The sequence below is a fragment of the Crocuta crocuta genome, unplaced genomic scaffold (assembly GCF_008692635.1).
Source record: "Crocuta crocuta isolate KB4526 unplaced genomic scaffold, BGI_CrCroc_1.0 scaffold812, whole genome shotgun sequence".
In the NCBI taxonomy this organism is placed as follows: Eukaryota; Metazoa; Chordata; class Mammalia; order Carnivora; family Hyaenidae; genus Crocuta; species Crocuta crocuta.
The window spans coordinates 521,865-542,379 of record NW_027530976.1 but is presented as its reverse complement, the minus strand read 5'-3'; the positions used below and the strand labels follow the sequence as shown (position 1 = coordinate 542,379).

General features: G+C 35.1%; 1 protein-coding gene across 3 annotated transcripts in view; it reads right to left on the bottom strand.

Moving 5' to 3' along the window:
- Positions 1–12,211, bottom strand: part of CHL1 (cell adhesion molecule L1 like) — a 78,556-nt gene extending 66,345 nt beyond the window's left edge. For all 3 annotated transcript variants that reach the window (XM_077770157.1, XM_077770159.1, XM_077770158.1), the window contains exons 1-3: positions 12,121–12,211; positions 5,355–5,460; positions 1,047–1,234 (exon numbers count right to left, since the gene is read on the bottom strand). In XM_077770157.1, the coding sequence (XP_077626283.1) occupies positions 1,047–1,234; positions 5,355–5,460; positions 12,121–12,211 (385 nt within the window). The remainder of the gene's footprint in view (positions 1–1,046; positions 1,235–5,354; positions 5,461–12,120) is intronic.
- Between the last annotated feature and the right edge of the window lie 8,304 nt (positions 12,212–20,515).

Below are 20,515 nucleotides of genomic sequence, written 5' to 3'. Positions count from 1 at the left end.
ATTCTGTGTCTCTCTCTTTCTCTGCCCCTACTCTGCTCATGCTCTGTCTCTCTCTCTCTCTCTCTTAAAAATAAACATAAAAAACACACATTAATTCAGATATTCCCACTTTGTTTTGAATAACATTTTTATCTAGAACATTATTTCCATCTTTTAGTTTTAACAACTCTGTACCCTATGGTTTAGATGTGTTATGAGGTAAACAACCCACCCCTTTCTTTAAAAAGAAAAAAAAAAACTTGAAGCATTTAGTGTATTAAGTTTCATCTTCAATAATTCATGTATTTGGATTTATTTGCACAGTTTTTTCTTTTTCTCACATTTCTTACCTTCTCCTTCAAACAGCAGAGCCTGCTAAACATTCATATTTTACTCAATACTTTTAATGTAATTACTTTATAAATCTTAAGATGCATACTTAACTTGTAAGACTCTAAATTCTCCTCTAGAATAATATAAGGACTTTAGAATAATTGAAATCCAGTCCCCTGTCTAATTTTTTAGGATGAGTCTTTTCATTATTTATTTTTCTGAGGTTTGTACATTCTCACTTCCTCCAGCATAAAGTGTCCATATCCTGGAAAGGCGATGACTTATCACATAAGGCTCACATGGTACACTTCCAGGATGATGCTATTTCCATCTGCTGGGACCTCCGAGAGGTTGCATGGAGAACAACTAGCCTGAAGAGCTGCCAGGCCCACAGCCAACCACATAATCAGGAAATAAACGCAGGGGCTTGGAGAATACTTGTTACGGCAACAGAATTAAGCCACACCTAACCCATGCATTTAGCTTAATTCTCTCATCTTCTGAGGCAAAGCAGACTCTATTTGTTCCCATGTTAGATATAAGAATATTGCAACACAGCAAAATTATGCTGCTTTTCAAAGACCATACTTTAAAGTATCAAGACCTAGAAGACAATGTCCGTTATAATGAAATATAAGGCATACATAAGCTGGTAATAAGTTACAGATGTGTTACTATTCTACTCATATCCTCACTACACATTTGTAATAAGGAATCTCCATTGTAATACTTACTTGGAACTATAAATTCTATTTCTTCTGACATAGCAACTCCCAGTTTATTAGAAGCAAAGCAGCGGTATTTCCCTTGAAAATGAGATATGTGCCCCTCATTCGGGATCTTAAATGTTCCTGAGTTGTTAGACACAATGATCCGGGAGTCAGAGAGATCAAAAAGCTTGTCATCCTTAGTCCACATAAATCTATAAGATAAAACAAAAGCAAATAATCCTGAAAAGTCAAAATGTATTTCTTAATTTTAAAGTAGTCATAAACAAATGCACAATAATGACAAAACCAAGACATTTTATGGTTTAAGAAAAAAAGATTTTTAATTGACTATATAATAGAATACCAAAACAAGTCTGAGAAGAGTCTGAGAAATCTCACAAGTTGCAGTAGACTGAATGCTTATGTCTCCCCCAAATTCATATACTCAAGCCCAATCCCTTAATGTAAGAATATTTGGAGGTAGGGGATCTGGGAGATAATGAGGTCATGAGGGTGTAGTTCTCATGCATGGGATTAGCATCCTTATAAAGGAGACTCCAGAGAGCACTTTTGCTCTCTTACGTCATGCGAGTTTACAGCAAGAAAACTGCTGTTTATGAACTAGAAAGTGGGTCCTCATCAGACACCAAATCAGCCAAGGCCTTAATATTGGTCTGCCCAGCCTCCAGGACTGTGTGACAAATGTGTGCTTGTTGTTTAAGCTACCCAGTCTATAGCAAATTTGTTATAGCAGGGTGAACCAAGACCAAGCCATAAAAAAGTTGTGACAGCCGAGAGAGCAGAAATTGAAGACAGGTTTTATTCTATTCTTTTTGAAGTTATTTTAACTTTTCCAATTGGAAAGGTATTTTACTAGTATCTCAAAGACTACTCAGTATAAACATATATTGTGTCATTGTGTGTGTATGTTAAAAGCTAACCCAAAATTTTAAAAAGAAGTACTATTAAATGTGATATTTCCTAACAATACTTTTAGACATATTAGTAACATATTTGACACCACAATGAATATATAACTTTGAAAAGTGAGTGCTTCTAATTAGTACAATGCTACTAAAGACAGTTCTAGGACTACATTATCTTCTGTCATATGATTACTGTTTACGTCACTCAATCATTTGCATTTTATCCCTTTTATAAACTAATTTTGCTAAACAACCTTAACATACTTAGTTTTTGGTACTGATCTAATAATTCATTAGGACAATCTCTTAAAAGCAAGATTGATAGACAAATAACATAAGAAAATTTTAATAGTTGTTGATAAATGTTGCAGAATTGTATTCCAGAAAAAAACCTACACAGTTAAATTCTCACCAGAGTATGTGACCACCATGTCATTTCTATGGATGAGGCTCTAAAAAAAAAGTCTTTTTTAAAAACAACCTTATCAATCTAATAATGACTTCCCAACTTGATCCTAGTTAGCATTTCATATATAAATTCCCCAAGCAAACTGGGTAATGTTTCAGGACACCATATTCTTACACTAACTTATCTGATTATTCTCTCAACACAAATAACAAACCTTCAAGAGACACATATTTTTGTCGGGAGTATGCCTGTCTCCCATTCCACTCCTTTTACTTCTTTCTCTCTGTGATTTATATTTTAGGGGCTTTACTTACAAAGAACACAAAGAATCTATTCTTGTTAATACTACATGGCAGTGAGAAAGTATGAAATCTGGCCATGTGTAGCAACATGGATGGACCTTGAGGGTGTTATGCTGAGGGAAATAAGTCAGGCAGAGAAGGACAAATATCATATGTTTGCACGTATAGGAGGATTAGGAGGAGCTTAACGGACANTACATCTTTTCATTTCTTCAAATCTTTGTTTCTGATCCTAGGTAGAGTTTTGTAGTCACCATCCCCAACAAAGCCTGCATAGGTCTTGTAATATACTAGTTTATATTGTTTTAGTTGATGTCGCTACCACTAATGATAAGATTGCTAGATTTTTTAANGATAGGGGTAGGGGAGAGGTAAAGGGGGGTGATGGGCAGGGAAGAGGGCACTTGTGCGGATGAGCACTGAGTGTTATATGGAAACCAACTTGACAACAAACTATTAAAAAAAAAAGAATCTATTCTTGTTAAATTCTAGTATGTTGACTGGGATCACTTTACATATACAGAAGTAAACACTTCCACTTGGCAATATGTTACATCTTTTCATTTCTTCAAATCTTTGTTTCTGATCCTAGGTAGAGTTTTGTAGTCACCATCCCCAACAAAGCCTGCATAGGTCTTGTAATATACTAGTTTATATTGTTTTAGTTGATGTCGCTACCACTAATGATAAGATTGCTAGATTTTTTAATTGCTAGTGTGATGGGATATTTTTCCCTTCTTGTTTCTCATTTATTTTCTAACTGCCTTGCATGGACATCTAATTGAGGTTTTTAAAAAAGTGTTATTTATAATTGGCCACTTATTGTAACCCTTTATATTTATAAAAGCTTGTTTTTGTCCAGGGAATGAATATTCTTGGGGTTTTAGGTATAATAACAAGTTAAATAATAATAATATGTTAATAATCATATTTTCTCATATGTATACATTTTATTTTATTTTATTACATAATTATATTGGACTTGGCTAGAGGAAAATAAGAAATAATGTTACGAACAGACATTCTAATCTTATTTCTGAATTTATTGTAAATGCTAGTCTTAAATGTGACACATATCTTCTTCAGTGAATAGGCCATTACTTGATATTTAAGTTATAGAAATATTTAGTCATCCTGGGTGACAGAATGCTATATGCATGGTATATTTTTATCCAGTGGTTCATTAGTTAAATGATTGTTACTTAAGTAACCATAAGCAGTGAGGAAGCTTTTTCAAAATACTGCCTATACTTTGGAAGGGAGAAAGAAATGTGTTTGCATTGGGAGTGAGGAGGAAGAAGCTGTAGGGAAAATTTTAGATTGTAATATAGGTGATTCTCAAGTGGGCAGAAAAGCTACCCATATATTGATTTGTCTTATTCATTTATATTCACTAAGAAGATACATATTTAATGAAAATTAATTACTTGAAGTTGTATTTTGACTCACTTGATTATTGCCTGATAATTTGATATTTTAGAAATAATTCTTAATGAAACATTAACATGTTAAATTATCATTATTTTCTATATTTTATCAAATGGAATATATTCAATTAATACATGTAAATGTGGATAGAATTATATGGAAGGAAGATGAATTTACTTGGTCATTTGGCTTGATCAATATGGATCAATCAATATTATGACATATATTAATGTTAATGAACTGAATTTTTGTATCAAAAGACAGTACATAATCATTAGAGATTATTAATGATCATATTTATTATGTGTATGAGAATGAGTTTAATTATGAGATACTACTAGGATTTACAATAAACTCAGAAACAAGATTAGAATGTCTGTTCGTAACATTATTTTCCTCTAGCCAAGTCCAATATAATTATGTAATAAAATAAAATAAAATGTATACATATGAGAAAATATGACTATTAACATATATTATTATTATTATTATTTAACTTGTTATTATACCTAAAACCCCAAGAATATTCATTCCCTGGACAAAAACAAGCTTTTATAAATATAAAGGGTTACAATAAGTGGCCAATTATAAATAATACTTTTTTAAAAACCTCAATTAGATGTCCATGCAAGGCAGTTAGAAAATAAATGAGAAACAAGAAGGGAAAAATATCCCATCACACTAGCAAAGGAAAAAATCTAGCAATCTTATCATTAGTGGTAGCAACATCAACTAAAACAATATAAACTAGTATATTACAAGACCTATGCAGGCTTTGTTGGGGATGGTGACTACAAAACTCTACCTAGGATCAGAAACAAAGATTTGAAGAAATGAAAAGATGTAACATATTGCCAAGTGGAAGTGTTTACTTCTGTATATGTAAAGTGATCCCAGAATTTAAGACTTACCATGTAAGACTTAACAAATGCTATCTTTCACTAAGTAGAATAAAGGATCTTCTCGGTTTTAGCTACCTTTTTCACTTGTAACATAAGGAATGATCAAATATTTCCATGGTGCCAAAGTCCATGTTAAGTATTTAACATAAGGTAATTTATTTAACAGTAAAACTAATTTCAACTTGCAGAAGAACATATATAAAATAGCCAAACTTTATCTTCATAGACATAGCTATCATTCTTTTGTCAACCCTTACGTTAGTCATATGTAGATTTACAGTCCAACAAGCTTATAGTGGTCAGAATACAAAAAAGCAAAAATACTGTATGCATTTAAACAATGATTTGTTTGAAAGAATACTCACGTTGGTTCTGGATTTCCTTTAGCTTCACATTCAATTTGAAAATATTCATCAAAGGGAAAGGCAACTTGCACTTTTGACTGTTTTATGATTGTTGGAACCTGCTGAACTAAATATCAAAATATGTATGTAAAGAACATGGTCTGCAAAACTGGGTGAGGTTAATTTAGCTATAACGGAAACAACTTAAATACTTTGTAAGGGAGGCTGGCTGGTTCAGTCAGTAGAGCATATGACTCTTGATCTCAGGGTTGAGAGTTCATTCCCTATATTGGGTATAGAGATTACTTAAAAATAAATTTTTTAAAAGAAAACATGCTTTTTGTATTGATAGGTAAAAGAACCATAAGAGTGAAAATTACAGAACAAAATTGACTTTCTCTTTGAAAAATGTATTTAATTAATTTTTCTGAGGTGTGTACTCTTGGGTCATTTCTTACAAATTCCAGTATAGTTAACACATGACGTTATATTAATTCAGGTGTACAATACAGCAATTCAACATTTCTATGCATTACTCAGCGTTCATCGTGATGAGTGTATCCTCATCACCTATTATACCCATCCCTTCTCTTATCTCCCTTCTGATAACCATCAGTTTGTTCTCTATAGTTAAGAGCCTGTTAATCTCCTTTTTCCCTTTGTTCATTTGTTTTTTTTTTTCTTAAATTCCACATATTACTGAAATCATATGGTATGTGTCCTTCTCTGATTGTCTTTATTTTTTAATGTTTATTTTTGAAAGAGAGAGTGCATGTGTGCATGCACGAGTGGGGGAAGGGGCAGAGAGAGAGGGGGACACAGGATTGGAAGAGGGCTCAGCAAGCTCCATATGGGCCTGGAACTCACAAACCATGACATCATGGCCTGAGCCAAAGTTGGATGCTCAACGAACTGAGCCACCCAGATGCTCTGACTGACTTCTTTCACTTAGCTCTATACCCTCTAGATCTATCCATGTTATTGCAAATGGCAAGATTTCGTTCATTTTTATGGTTGAGTAATATTCCATTACGTATATACATATATGTATACACATACCACTTCATCTATATCATTTCTTCTATCTATATCAATGGATACTTGGGGTGCTTCCATAATTTGACTACTGTAAATAATGTTGCAATAAACACAGGGATGTATATATCTTTTCAAATTCATGTCTCTGTATTCTTTGGGTAAATATCAAGTAGTGGAATATCTGGATTATGTGGTAATTCTATTTTAACTTTTTTGAGGAACCTTCACACTATTTTCCATGGTGGCTGCACAAGTTTGCTCTCCCACCTACAGTGTATGAAGGTTCCTTTTTCTCCACATCTTCGCCCACATCTGTTGTTTCTTGTGTTTTAGATTTTAGCCATTCTGACAGGTGTGAGGTAATGTCTCACTGTGGTCTAATTTACATTTCCCTGATGGTTAGTGATATTGAGCATCTTTTCATGTGTCTATTGGCCATTATGTATCTCTTCTTTGGAAAAATGTCTTTGTCTTCTACCTATTTTTAATTAGATTATGCAAAATGTCTTTAATTTTAAAGAATATATACACTTTACTGCTACCATTTCATTTCATGTTGCCATACATGTTCATTTTATTTAAACCCAGAATAAAGAAACAATTCGTAAAGCAGAAGAAAGACAGTCATATCATTACAACTTTAAAGTCTCTATTTTTAAATTATTGGCATTTAGTCTATTTGATGTGTATATATATTTTTTAATTTAGTTCAATCATTTTGACAGTTGCTTTTTTATTTATAGTGTTCTAAGACATTATAATTAATTTACTACTTTTACATTCTTTATTTCCATTATTTTATCATCACTTATTTGATAATTTTCTTATTTTTGGACATTTTTTTCATTTTTCTGTTTCCAGGTAACATATACTTCCATAAATATCTTCAAGCATATAAATTTTTCTGTTACTGAATTAGTGACTTATGATAAACTTCCAGGCATGGACACAAATAGTATTTACTCTGGATAAATGATGACATCATTTCACAAGAGGACATTTATTATAGACAAAATATGAATACAGCAGTTTCCAACATCCTTGTCCCAAATGAACACCAGCATTTAAAAATGATAAAATTTTTTGCTAATTTTACAAAGGTAATTATAACCTGCTCTATTTTTATTTCTACTTATTGCTTTTGTTAGTAAGTATTTTTCCCTGGGTTTGTTTATTATTTGTCATTTCCCATTTATAAGTTTTCCTTTCATTATTACTGGGGTCCTGAGGTTACTTTTTTCTCCCTTTATGTAATTCAACACTAATAATCATCCATAAAAATACATTGTGGTATTTTTAAATAGATTCTACATATTCAAGTACTCCTGGTCTTGTGAAAAACTTGGTTAGTGTGTGACAAGTTAGATAACCTTCAAGACACTTAAGGGGCGCTTGGGTGGGTCAGTTGGTTAAGCATCAGATTTTGGCTCAGGTCATGATCTTATGGTTCATGGATTTGAACCCCAAGTCCACCTCTGTGCCAATACCTCGGGGCCCGGAGTCTGCTTGGATTCCGTTCTCTCTCTGCGCTCCCCTGCTTGCGCTCTGTCTTTCTCTCTCAAAAATAAACATTTTAAAAAGTTGAAAAAAAAAGGAAAAACTTAAAAATTGGGCGGATGACTTTATCTCTCATCAAGTGAAGTAGCCAGATGGCATTTCAGAGAACTGTGTTTACAAAATAAATATATTCATGCTAAAGATACAAACATGAATAAAGTTTTGAAGGGGGACACGGATGTATGTAAAGCTCTACTATCAGTGAGCAGTCGACAATTTGCAAAGTGATACATTACCATTTGATACAGTTCCTACAATCTCTAGAAAGGAAGGTGACAGCAATAAATTATTAAGGAAATGTAAATGATTCAGCTTCAGGAAACCGACTTAGGCAAGTATGTTTTAAAGAAAGCAATCTGCAGAAAGGCATTGAGCCTGACTTTTCTAAGTAATATTCCACATTGGAGTTACAAATAGGACCCTAAACCCTGTGACATTTAGCCAGGCCCTGAGCCACTCTGTTTTCTCATTTGTAAAATTAGGGATTCAAGCTAGATAAACTGCTATTAAGAATTTCTGGTCTTGGGATCCCTTTACATTCTTAAAAATTATAGGAGACTTTAAGATGCGTTTGTTCACGTGGATTATATCTAAGAATATTTTCCATATTACAAATCAAAACTGAGAAATATTTAAAACAATTCTTTATTAATCCATTTTAAATAATTGTATGTATTAGAATAAACATCTATTTTATCAACAAAACTGAATATAATGAGGATGGTGGCATTGTTCTTACATTATAGGAAATCTCTTTAATATCTTCATAGAAGGCAGCTGGATTCTCAAATCTACTTCTACATTCAGTCTGTCACAAAAGTTGTTTTGCTTAAATATATGAAGAAAATCTAGCCTTACACCGATAACGTACTTAGTAAAGTGTGAGATATTTTATCTTCCTTTCTGATGATTGTTGACATTTTTCTTAAATATACACCAGAACTCAACAAGTAGTAGTTTCTTAAACATTTACTCCAACATGAAATCTGAAGTCATAGCAATGAACTTTTCATATTCTTGTTATATTAAAATATTTTATGCATGGGTTCCTTTTTTTTTAAGATTTTATTTTTTAAGCAATTTCTATACCGAACACGGGGTTCATACTCATAACCCTGAAATCAAGAGTCGAATACTCCACCAACTGAGCCAGCTAGGCACAACATCCATGGGTTCTTTTGAATCCATGTATAATTTTGTAACAATATACGATAATCATTTGGGAAAAATAAATACTGGTTCATTGACCCTGAGAGGGCCATGGTTCACATTTTAAACAGTGATGGCCAGCCTACAATAAATAACTCAATGCTATTATTTCTAAATCTAAAAACATAATTTTGGCTTAAGGAATCTGATAATTCAGTTTTACTAGTCTAGGGACATTAGTCCAAGTTTAGTTTTTATCCATAGGACATTCATGAATATTTTAACAACATGCAAAAAACATTCATACCTTCAGTGACATTTACCTCATTTCTGATTGCTACTATTTCTAAGTAGGACAAGTCTTGAGCTTATTGCAAATTCTCTTTATTTAAATTTTATTACAGTTACAAAGGATGAGGGATGACGCGCAAGAGTCCCTAAGATATCAGCTAACAACTTGTGAGCAACTTGTTTATTAGAACATTATTCTTTCTTAAATTTGCTAAGGTTGTAAAGTCTCAGCAATAACTAATTACTCGGGGAATGGAACTAATCACCTTTGGGTGTTTATAAGAATATATATTCTACATTATAAATCCTTTCCTCCATAATTATGCCAATTACAGAGATACCAGACTCATTGACATTCAAACTGGATACCTGCCTTAGTTGCATTTGCTAGTGAGTGCTCTAGAGTACCGAAATAAATGGATAAGATTCAGTTGTTCTGAAAACATGTCATTAATATTTTATAACAATTGTTGTCCAAGGACATTAGAGCATGAAAATGCATAAGCAATTGAGACAACCAGAATAAAAATGTGTGCTATGGATTAATACAAACTTTCAAATTCTTTTTTTTTAATTAAAAAAATTTAATGTTTATTATTGAGAGACAGAGAGATACAGAACATGAGCAGGGAAGGGACAGAGAGAGAGGGAGACACAGAATCTGAAGCAGGCTCCAGGCTCTGAGCTGTGAGCACAGAGCCCAACACGGGGCTCTAACATCACAAATCACAAGATCATGATCTGAACTGAAGTCAGATGCTCAACTGACTAAGCCGCCCAGATGCCCCAGTAAACTTTGAAATTCTTTACCACTGATGAACTAAATGAGAAAAGAGGGAATATACATTTGAAAATGTATATTTTAAGAGAATATGGTCAGGAATCTGAATCTGGAATCTCTGCATCTTTGTTTCTACTGGGGGTGTGGGGGTGGGGGGAAATGTAAGATATTAACCCCTTTCTCACATGGATCACCAAGCACTTTGCTCTAAATTTGGTATCACACTCAAATCAAAAGAATCTGCTGAAGATGACTTATTTCCAGCTCTTGATCAGAATGTTCACAACTAGGCTGGTGTACATTGTGTGTAGGCTCAGAGTACATCTACAGAACAGATAAGTGGAATTGCTTAATAAGTAAGAATATCCGGAGAGACTTGACAATCTGTCTAAGACACTGGAGAAGGGATTCTCACTTAGGGCTGAATTAATAGGGCAGGGCTGCCCAAAGTGTGTGATGTGAAACTGCTGTGGGAAGTAATTTAAAGCGGCCCTCAGAAAAATGGTTTAAAAACACATTATATTATACAGTCAGAGACTTACTTCCTTTTCTATTCACATTCAGATTAAGTAATTCAGAAGAAAAGTTTCATTTCAGAGTTAGTACTTCTCTTAATCTTTATTCAGCTTGCTGAACTCCTCTAATTGTCTGGAACTTAGAGGATGTGAGAAGATCATTTCCAATGCTAAGATTCAATTAAACAAGCAATGCCTCTTGTATTACAAATCTCCAAATCACATATGGAAAAGACAGCAGGGATAATACAGGAAGCGTATGGATAAAAATATCTAAATAACCTCTCAAGAGTCTTTTGTATCCTATGTCCTTACAACACAAGACAAATTCCCCAAATCTCTGTTATGTAGCTGATACAGTACTAAATGAACTGTGTATGTTATGATATGTATTTCCATAAAACCACTGACCTCTTGATATGAATTCACACTACTGAATGCTCTACATTTTCAGAGTTGAAATCATCTTATATTTTTAGTTGTATAAAAATGGCTTTTTAATATTTTCTTAATTCACTGTTTTCATTCTTTTTTTTTTAATGTTTTTTATTTATTTCTGGGAGAGAGAGAGACAGTGTGAGAAGGGGAGGGTCAGAGAGAGACAGAGAAACAGAATCTGAAGCAGGCTCCAGGCTCTGAGCTAGCTGTCAGCACAGAGCCCGACGTGGGGCTCGAACCCACTAACTGTGAGATCATGAGCTGAGCCGAAGTCGGACGCTTAACCAACTGAGTCACCCAAGCGCCCCTTTCATTCTTTTTTTAATGTTTTTTTTTTTTTTGAGAGACAGAGGGAGAAAGACAGGGAGAGAGAGAGAGAGAGAGAGAGGAGGAAGAGGAGAAGGGGAAAGCTTCAGTTGGGGAGGAAGAGAGACAGAGGGAGGCAAAGAATCCCAAGAAGGCTCTGCACTGTCAGCAGAGAGCCCAATCCCATGAACCACGAGACCTTGACTTGAGCCAAAATCAAGAGTGGGACGCTTAACAAAATGAGCTACCCAGGTGCCCCCACTGTTTTCATTCATAAATATATAATCATTTTGAAAAAAATATATACAAAGTTTATTCAGTTTCTTTTTCTCATAGTTGGTTTAATACCATTAATCTCTGAATCATGACACTCCCTAAAATAAACTAAGGAAACATAGAAAAGTAACAGCTGTTGATAATAGTGAGGAATATCTTTTACAGCAAAACACCTGATCTACAGGTCATGTTTGTTGTTATGTGTCAATTTTGCATAAGAGGCAAAAAGCCTGAGCTGGAAAATAATTGTAACAAGCATCCAAATACAAGCCATCCAAATTTTTAAAAAGACAGTGACAAAATCTGATAACAGATTGCTGGAAATAAATAGAAATATGATAGAAAAATTACATCCTCAAGCTACAGGTATTCTACTTAAAAATGAAAATGCAAATATGAAATTCCATAAAGTAGGTATTGAACGCTGTCACTTTACCTGAAAGTGGTATTTCAGTGGCTGTGCAGAATTTGAACAGGAAACAAATTAGAGACACGATTAATCCTCTTCCACCTAACAGGACCTCCATTGCTCCTCAGGAAGGAGGCAACTTAGGAAGAATGAAAATGGTAGTGTCTCCTTTTACTTTTGGTTTAAAGCCAAGCAAAACACAGTTCACCTGGAAACTCAAAAAGAAACAGAAAGACATATACTTTAAGCTCATGTACTCTGAAATGACAATATAATATAAATAAATATTTCTGCTGCAATAATTTTCCTCTTGATGAAACTGTTTTCTAGTAAATAATTAGTTTTGCTACTTGTTTTTTTTTTTAACAGTTGATATAAGCTATATTGTAAACCACAAGCCATTCCAATGTTTTTCAGCCAGAGGACTTTTTGCTTCAAAGCACTCAAGGCCACTAGAATGGGGGTGGGTGTCAGTGACTATGAGAATAACTTCAAAATGTGGCTCTTTTTCAATCAATTCTTTATAAGAGGCATTTGAGTCATTTATGAAACATCACAAATTTGCTCTTTGATTTTTCTGGCAAAACAACTTTTCACATGCAAGGTTATAACACTAATAAAAGGTGAACAGCAAGATCTAGGGAATGCAAAAATGAATGTTCCATGGATAAAGATCCCAGCCACTTTAACTGGAATTCACAAATTTGGGGGTTGTATAAGTAGAAAATAATGTCTTCATTTACTTTACATTTAAGCAGAATGTTCATATATTCCATATTGTATAGAAATAAAAACTAAAATGTCAGGTTTCCATTATGTTCTCCTACCATTTCCTTTTTTTTCTGAAACAATGTGATAATAGATATCTAAAAACTGCTTATAATGCTTTTTTACAAGTAAATTTGCTCAAAATGTGATTGTTTTTCAGATGTATCATTTTCTTTCTCCATAAAAACAAACTATTACTCTAGTTATTCACCTATAACTGGTACAAAGAAATTAATGAATATAGAGTCAGGCAAACTATCAAATTATATTTAATTCCAAGTATATAGGCTTTTTAAAATGTCACCTCAACTTTTATCTGGAGAGATCATGAACTGGTATCTTTCATATATGGATAGAATAAAATACTACACATTTAAAATAGTAACTAATGCTGCTATTCTGCTATTTTTTTCATAATTTTAAGAATGTGAAGAAACAAAATCCCATTTATATTTTAATTTGAGAGAAGTTATACTGATTATAAAGGAAAATGCTCCCATCCCACCCACTTGTACCACAAAATGTTGAATTAGAGTAATGGCTTTTCTCTGCCTTTTCTTTCTTTTTAATTTTTTTTTTAAATTAATGTTTATTTTTGAGAAAGAGAGTGGGGAAAGGGACAGAGAGAGGAGGAGACACCAAATCCAAAGAAGGCTCCAGGCTCTGAGCTGTCAGCACAGAGCCCAATGTGGGATTTGAACTCAAGAAACACTAGGGGTGCCTGGGTGGCTCAGTCGGTTAAGTGTCCAACTTCATTTCTTGTTAGGATCTCAGGGTCTGTGAGTTCGAGCCCTGAGTTGAGCTCTGTGCTAGAAGCTGGGAGCCTGGAGCCTTCTTCAAATTCTGTGTCTCTTTCTCTGTCTGCTCTTCCCCCACTCATGCTGTCTCTCTCTTTCTCAAAAATAAAAATAAACATTAGAACAAAACAAACAAACAAACCATGAGATCATGACCTGAGACAAAGTTGGGTACTCAAATGACTGAGCCACCCAGGTGCCCCTACTTTGCATTTTCTGATCTCAAATGGTCCATCTGTAAAAATGGGAATTGAGAAAAAAATATTTTTGTGTGGTTCTGAAAATTTCCCTAAATGAAAAGTAACTTATATTGGCAATATAAAATATTCTCAAAGGTATCACTGCATTGGCACCTACTTTCTACTTTCTTGATAAAATGAATTACTCTCATCAACAAAATAAAATGTGGAAAAATTACTTTATTTATAAAAATCAGAATGTTGCCTAACTACAAAAACTGAGAACTGAATATTTGTAGAAAGTTGGGAGATACTGAACCATATAGCTATTTCTAAGATGAAAAAACAAGAAAATATTAATAGCTTGTCCTGTGAATTTTCCTTTCCTTCTGTGTTCTTGAAGTACTTCAATAATAGTCATCTCAATTCATTATTTATGGTTACATGTCACTCTTTATCTATAATCTATTACTTAATATTTTGTCCCATTAATATTCAATGATGATTTCTTTAAGGGCATTTCATGTATTTGTTGAATGATCTTGTCCTCTATTAGGAAGGAGAAAGACTTTCAAAACCATGATGCTTTTAGGGGACCATATTTCGAGATTCATACATCAAGCTATACAGAAACAGAAAACAGAAATACTGAATGGCCAAATAAGTGACTATAAGCTCAATTTCCATTAATTCCTCATTTAGACTAGTGAGCTCACTGGTCTCTAATTGCCACAGTAAAATAACTTGCAGACACTAACTGTTCAATAGTGATGATCTAGCCTGGGAATTTTAATCGTTTTAACTCCATAGTCTTGATGACAGAAATTCTCTCCCATAAAAGGATGCCACATTGAACCCTTGACTTAAAATAAGGCTATAAATTAAGAGACATAACACTGATGATACCAGAAGTTTCCAGAATATGGAATGGTTAATTCTGTATCTGACCTATTCTCCTGCAGGAATTAGCTTCAATTTACCGGAGACTTAGATGTTAAGCGGTTGTTAGATAAAAGTCATTGGAAGTTAAAATGTAATGCCATTAGATGATGATGATAGCCTCCAAATAGCCATCATATTAAGAAGGGAATGCCAGTCATAATTTCATTGTCAGAATGCAAAAGGGCATACTATTTAGTAATTCTGTTTTGCAACAGTAAGGTAGCAGTAACATTATATTCCCATTTATTTTTCTTCAAAGAATCTTCATTCAATGCCTCACACCAGACCTCAAAGATAAAAGCAATTATTGAAACTTAGGGTGGAAAAGACAGTAAGACAAGAACAAAATAACCTTAAAATATTTTGAGGCCCAGTCACATAAAGCTGATGTCTGATTGCTTATGTTAATGACATTAACTCAGATCCAAAAAAGAATCAATGAATTTTCATGGGTTTAATTTTCCTTCTATCCTAGCTCATCTTTGGAAAGAGAAAACCATCTCTGACATTTAACTCAAAAGAAAACAGATGTTTCAGTGTCATATACACTTTGATAGGGAAAATCTGTTATAAGATGATCGGCAGGACTGATAAGGAAATACCTGTCCCTGATCAAGGGATCCCACTTCTAGGTTCTCCTTCCCACCCTGCTTGTCATATGCATTAATGAGGAATACGGAAGTAACAGGCTAAAAATTACTCCCTTTACTGATGCTCTGGGCTCAGACCTCTGGAGAATGATCTCCTCTGAGCCCATCAGTGTAAAATAAACCTCCTCCCTTCCAAGATCTCCGAGTGCCACTTGGTTCTTCTGCCAGTGATCCAGACCAGATTTCTGCAACAACTTGACCCTTCCTAACTGCCTTAGCTTTTCCAGCAAGATAGGAGGATTAAGATTAAGAACACACTGGTTCTGAGATAGAACTGAAATACAGACAGGCCTGCATACTGCACTCTAATCCAACAGTAAGGGAATAAAGCTCTGTTTCCCTCCACATAATAGCCTCTAATATACATACATCATTAACATTACAAAATGACCTCAAAGATCCCTCTGATGTTTTAAAAATAGCTCCATTGTGGTAAATCTAGGAACAACTTACTCCCTTAACTTTAGTTCATCATCTGCTTTAAGGAATGGAAAAGAAAGTTGGCTTATCCTTTGTCCATTCTACCTCACCTTCCAAGTACACCTAAAGATAGTGGGGCCCACAGGTCAGCTAACAGGAGACAATAATGTGTAGTGAGAGCATAAAATCATGAAAAACGGAGTCAGAATATCGTAGGTTCAAAAGCCATCAGTTACTATTGATGAGGGAGGATTTGGGGGGCTGAGGACAAAGTACAAGCTAGCACACCTATGAGTGTGGGATGTGTATGATATTCTTCAGGCACTCCTGGCTGCTCAATGACAAAGGAAAGAAAAGAAAACAAATGGCCAACAGCTAGAGATCATAGTCACACAGGACATGGGTCTCCATCAAATTTCCAAATATCTTAGTAAATTATAAGAAAAAGGCAATCTTATCAATAGCCTAATCTACAGAAACCTACAGACTCAGTTTTCTGGAGCCCCAACATCACCCCTCCATAATGATATGGGGAACAAAAGCAAGAAGGAAACAGGTAAAATTAAATTTCCTCGTAAGCCGCAGCCCATTGACAAATACTTGATACAAATACAGAGTATAACATTTCCCCAGGAATTGCCTACTATCCTAATGTTAATGCATTACTAGAGAGAAAACAACTTTAGCTTGACAATAGCAAGGCCTCAGGTATTTTAGGAGTCCTCTTTTGCATATCAAAGTCCCTCTGGAGACCTCCCTTTTGACTTGAACTCCCGAATCCGTAGTATAAAACCAGCCATTCTTCACAACCCCACCTCAGCTCTCACTGTCCCCATGCTTTAATAAAATNAAATCCTTATCACAACCATGTGGCCTTGGGCAGTTTATCCATTGTCTCTTGTTCATCTCTACAAATGAAGAGTTTTAGCTCTTAGGAGGGTTAAGTGAGATAATGTTAACAGAATCACAAATGACATTTACTACTAGTGGTGACAATTGATAATTTTGCTGTTACTGATAATTAGGGTGTAATATCCAGTTGTAATATTCTGATCCAAAGAGTTAATTTGTGTGACTTGTATTATAGTTGTAACATCTAACTACTTCAGTCTATTCACTGAAGTTTTTAGTGGTGAAATGATACAGATTTAAAATTCTCTATAAAATTTTTTTCAAGGGTGGGGATGTGGTAGATTGATGACCAAAAGTCTTCAGTTCTTCTCCCCTCCTCATCTCCACGTGCTTTGCGTATAACTTTCCAACTTTTCCCACTGAGAAGCTCTTTCCTCACTTCTTGAATCTGGCTGGCCTTTGACTGACAGAACGAGCTCTGAGCTTAGGCCTCAAGAAGAATGGCACATCCTTTCTCTCTGCCTCTCTCTAGCTGTTCAACTAGCCTGCTGGATGCTGAGAGACATTACTCCATCACTCTGTGTAATTCCTGGCCAATAGGCAGGCAGCCACTAAGTGTGAAGGGCAGCCTTCTTAGATGAGCCAGCCCCAGATGACCCACCAGCTGCACATAACTACAAAGGCCAGCCTGGCCAGTATCAGTCCACACCGGTTAAGATCAGCAGTATCTTCTGGCAAATCTCAGGATACACCACCCCCAAAGACAGCACCCTTGGAACACTGAATATTTTAAGCTGAAGAAATTTTAGAAAGGGCAGGCACTAAGAAGGACTGTGACCTTCCCCTGAAGTAGGTCTAAACCCCACCTGTGAGACGTGCGCCCACTATACCTGGAGGGAAAGTGAGTATTCTTCTCTCTCAAGACAGAGAGACATGGAGATGAAGCTGAATGAGCAGGCCTTGCTAAGGTTCCACAGCTGACAACTCTCAGCCCAGGCTCCTTTTGTTACATTTTCCACAACTTTCTGCTCTTCATAAAACCTAGTATTAACATGTTTCTGCATGTCCTCATTTCCTTCTGAAGGTTTCTATGTCACATAAAACTTACATAAATGTGTATGCTTTTCTCATTTTTCTGTTGTTTGTTATAGAGACCCACCACGAATCTAAAAGAATGGGGAAAAATGTTTTTCCTCCTCTACACACACAAAGACACAGCAGACTTAAGAACAGCAATAAATTGGTGTGCCCAGGTGGCTCAGTGAGTTAGGCATCTGACTCTTGGCTTCAGCTTGGGTCATGATTTAATGGTTCTTGAGTTGAGCCACACATTGGGCTCTGTACTGGCAGCATGGAGCCTGCTTGGGGTCTCTCCCCCAGCCCCCACCCCGTCTCTCTGCCCTTTCCCACTAACTCCTGTGTGTGTGTGTTTGTGTGTGTATGTGTGCGCGCGCACGCGTGTGCACACATGCGTGTTCTCTCAATAAACTTTAAAAAGACAGCAATAAATAAACTTTAAAAAAAGAACAGCAAATATTTAATACAAATGTTTATTGTATTAAATCAATCTGCTTTTGCATGGCTTGCAATGCAGAAGTAGCTAACTGATATAGAGAAAAAAGTATTCTTACAATATGGAGAATTACAGAAGCTATGTATTACATGCATAGTAGGATTCTTTATACTACTCTATTTTGGTGTATGTTTTAATATTTCTATAATAAGGACATTTATAATGTGGCTATTCAGTCTGTTGAAATGAGAAATAAGCCTAAAATATTCCAATACAGTAAGGAGATTTCCTTAGGAAAAGGTAGACAACATCTACTGATATACTTTTAACACAAAAATGGTAAATAGCCAGCAAGTCTCCCTTAAGGCTTCCATGCAATCAGACCTACTCTGTTTGAACTACATTACAGAATCTGAGGTCCAGGGGCACTTGCGTGGCTAATTGGTTAAGCTTCTGACTTGATTTCAGTTCAGATCATGATCTCACTGGTTTTTGGGATCAAGCTCCATGTCAGGCTCGGTGCTGGCAGCATGGAGCTTGCCTGGGATTCTCTCTCTCCTTCTCTCTGCTCCTCCCCTGCTCTCTCTCTCTCCAAATAAATAAATAGGTAAATAAATAAATAAATAAGCATATAAAAAGAATTCTGAGGGGTACCTGGCTGGCTCAGTCAGTTAAGTGTCCCACTCAGGCTCAAGACATGGTCCATGACCTTACAGTTTGTGAGTTTCGGCCGCACATCGGGCTCTGTGCTGACAGCTCAGAGCCTGGAGCCTGCTTCCAATTCTGAGTCCTCCTGTTCTCTCTGCTTCTCCCCCACTCATGTGCTGTCTCTCTCTGCCTCTCAAAAATAAACGTTAAAATTTTTTTTAATTAAAAAAATAAAAATAATTTTGAGGTCCCTTTGAATGTTAGTGTATATGTTCTGTATATCCAGCACAACAAGTTTATAATAAAACACAGTATGTGTTCCTATTGCTTTGTGTGTTTTTAATGTCATGGCCCAACAAAAGGAAATACAAGCCCAATTTATAGTAATTATTTATATCTGGGTAGCTATTAGTATAACCTTTAGGGCTTTTGATATTTTTTAATGCTTTGATTCTTAATTCGCTGATTTTATATAACATTTCCATTGGAATCTGTTAAATTGCATTAATAAAGTAGAAAGGCAAAGAGTATGAATAAAATGTGGTAAGAGTTCATAGTCTCTTTGGACTATTACTTACATTTATATATATACGTCATTGCTCTAAACTGAACAGAAACACAAATGATTTTAAAGTAAGCATAAAAAGGTCTTCAGCTATTGTTAACATGTTCTGAATAATAATCATTCCTAATAACCACTTGTTTTTTATACTTGACAGTAATGGTGTCATGTTTACTCAAAATCTTTGACACTCTGGTTTTCTAGTGGTCCCATTGTATCATAAATCATTTTTTTTCCTTTAAGCAAATGAGATACCACAAATTTATATTCCTGAATTCCAAAGTAAAGAGATTCCTACCTTACTGGAAAAAGAATGAAATCCAGTGGTATCGTGAATGGACCAAAAGCAGCTTAAAAAGGCAGCTGGTTTGGGATAGTAAATTTTACCCCGGTGATATTTTTCACCTCCCAGGCATTTTCTGTCACTAATTATTCACAAACATGTTCAGGTGAATTTTCTCAGGAGAAAATACATCAAAGCAAGTCTGGAGAAGAAAAAACAACTCTTAGGATCACTAGGATCACTATTTTTCAAACTCTCCTTTCTGTGGCAGCAGCTTACACAAAGCAGCCAGCAACAGCCTGGATGTCATTTCTTACGAAGGCACGGAATGTAAACAGCCCCCCAAAAGTGCTGTGTCGACATTCCTGTTCACTAAGAAACAGCATTAAGTTGTTTTAGACACTATGAATTTTAGACATCAGAATTAACTTCATGCATGCTAAATCATTAAACAACATTTTTCTACTCGGGAAGCTTGAAATAGACCAGCAACTTTTATGATAGTCAGCAGGAAGGGATATATTATGACACTGACATCCAAATTGTACTTTTAAAAATAACTCAATGGATTTGTGTAATAGTCTGGGACAGTGCTGTAACTTGGAATTGTTTAAATTTTATTTTCTCTTCACACTAAAAGGGCTTAAGAATCACTGAGCTGCTACAAGCTGTCTTATATAAGGCCATTTGACATTTTCATGATGGGATGGATGTCACCTTCACTTCCCTCTGACCTCAAGTGTCCCTTTATAAAACTCCTTTTCCTGTGACTGCCAGGCTAGAGTAAATGATTCCCCTGATTCAGGAA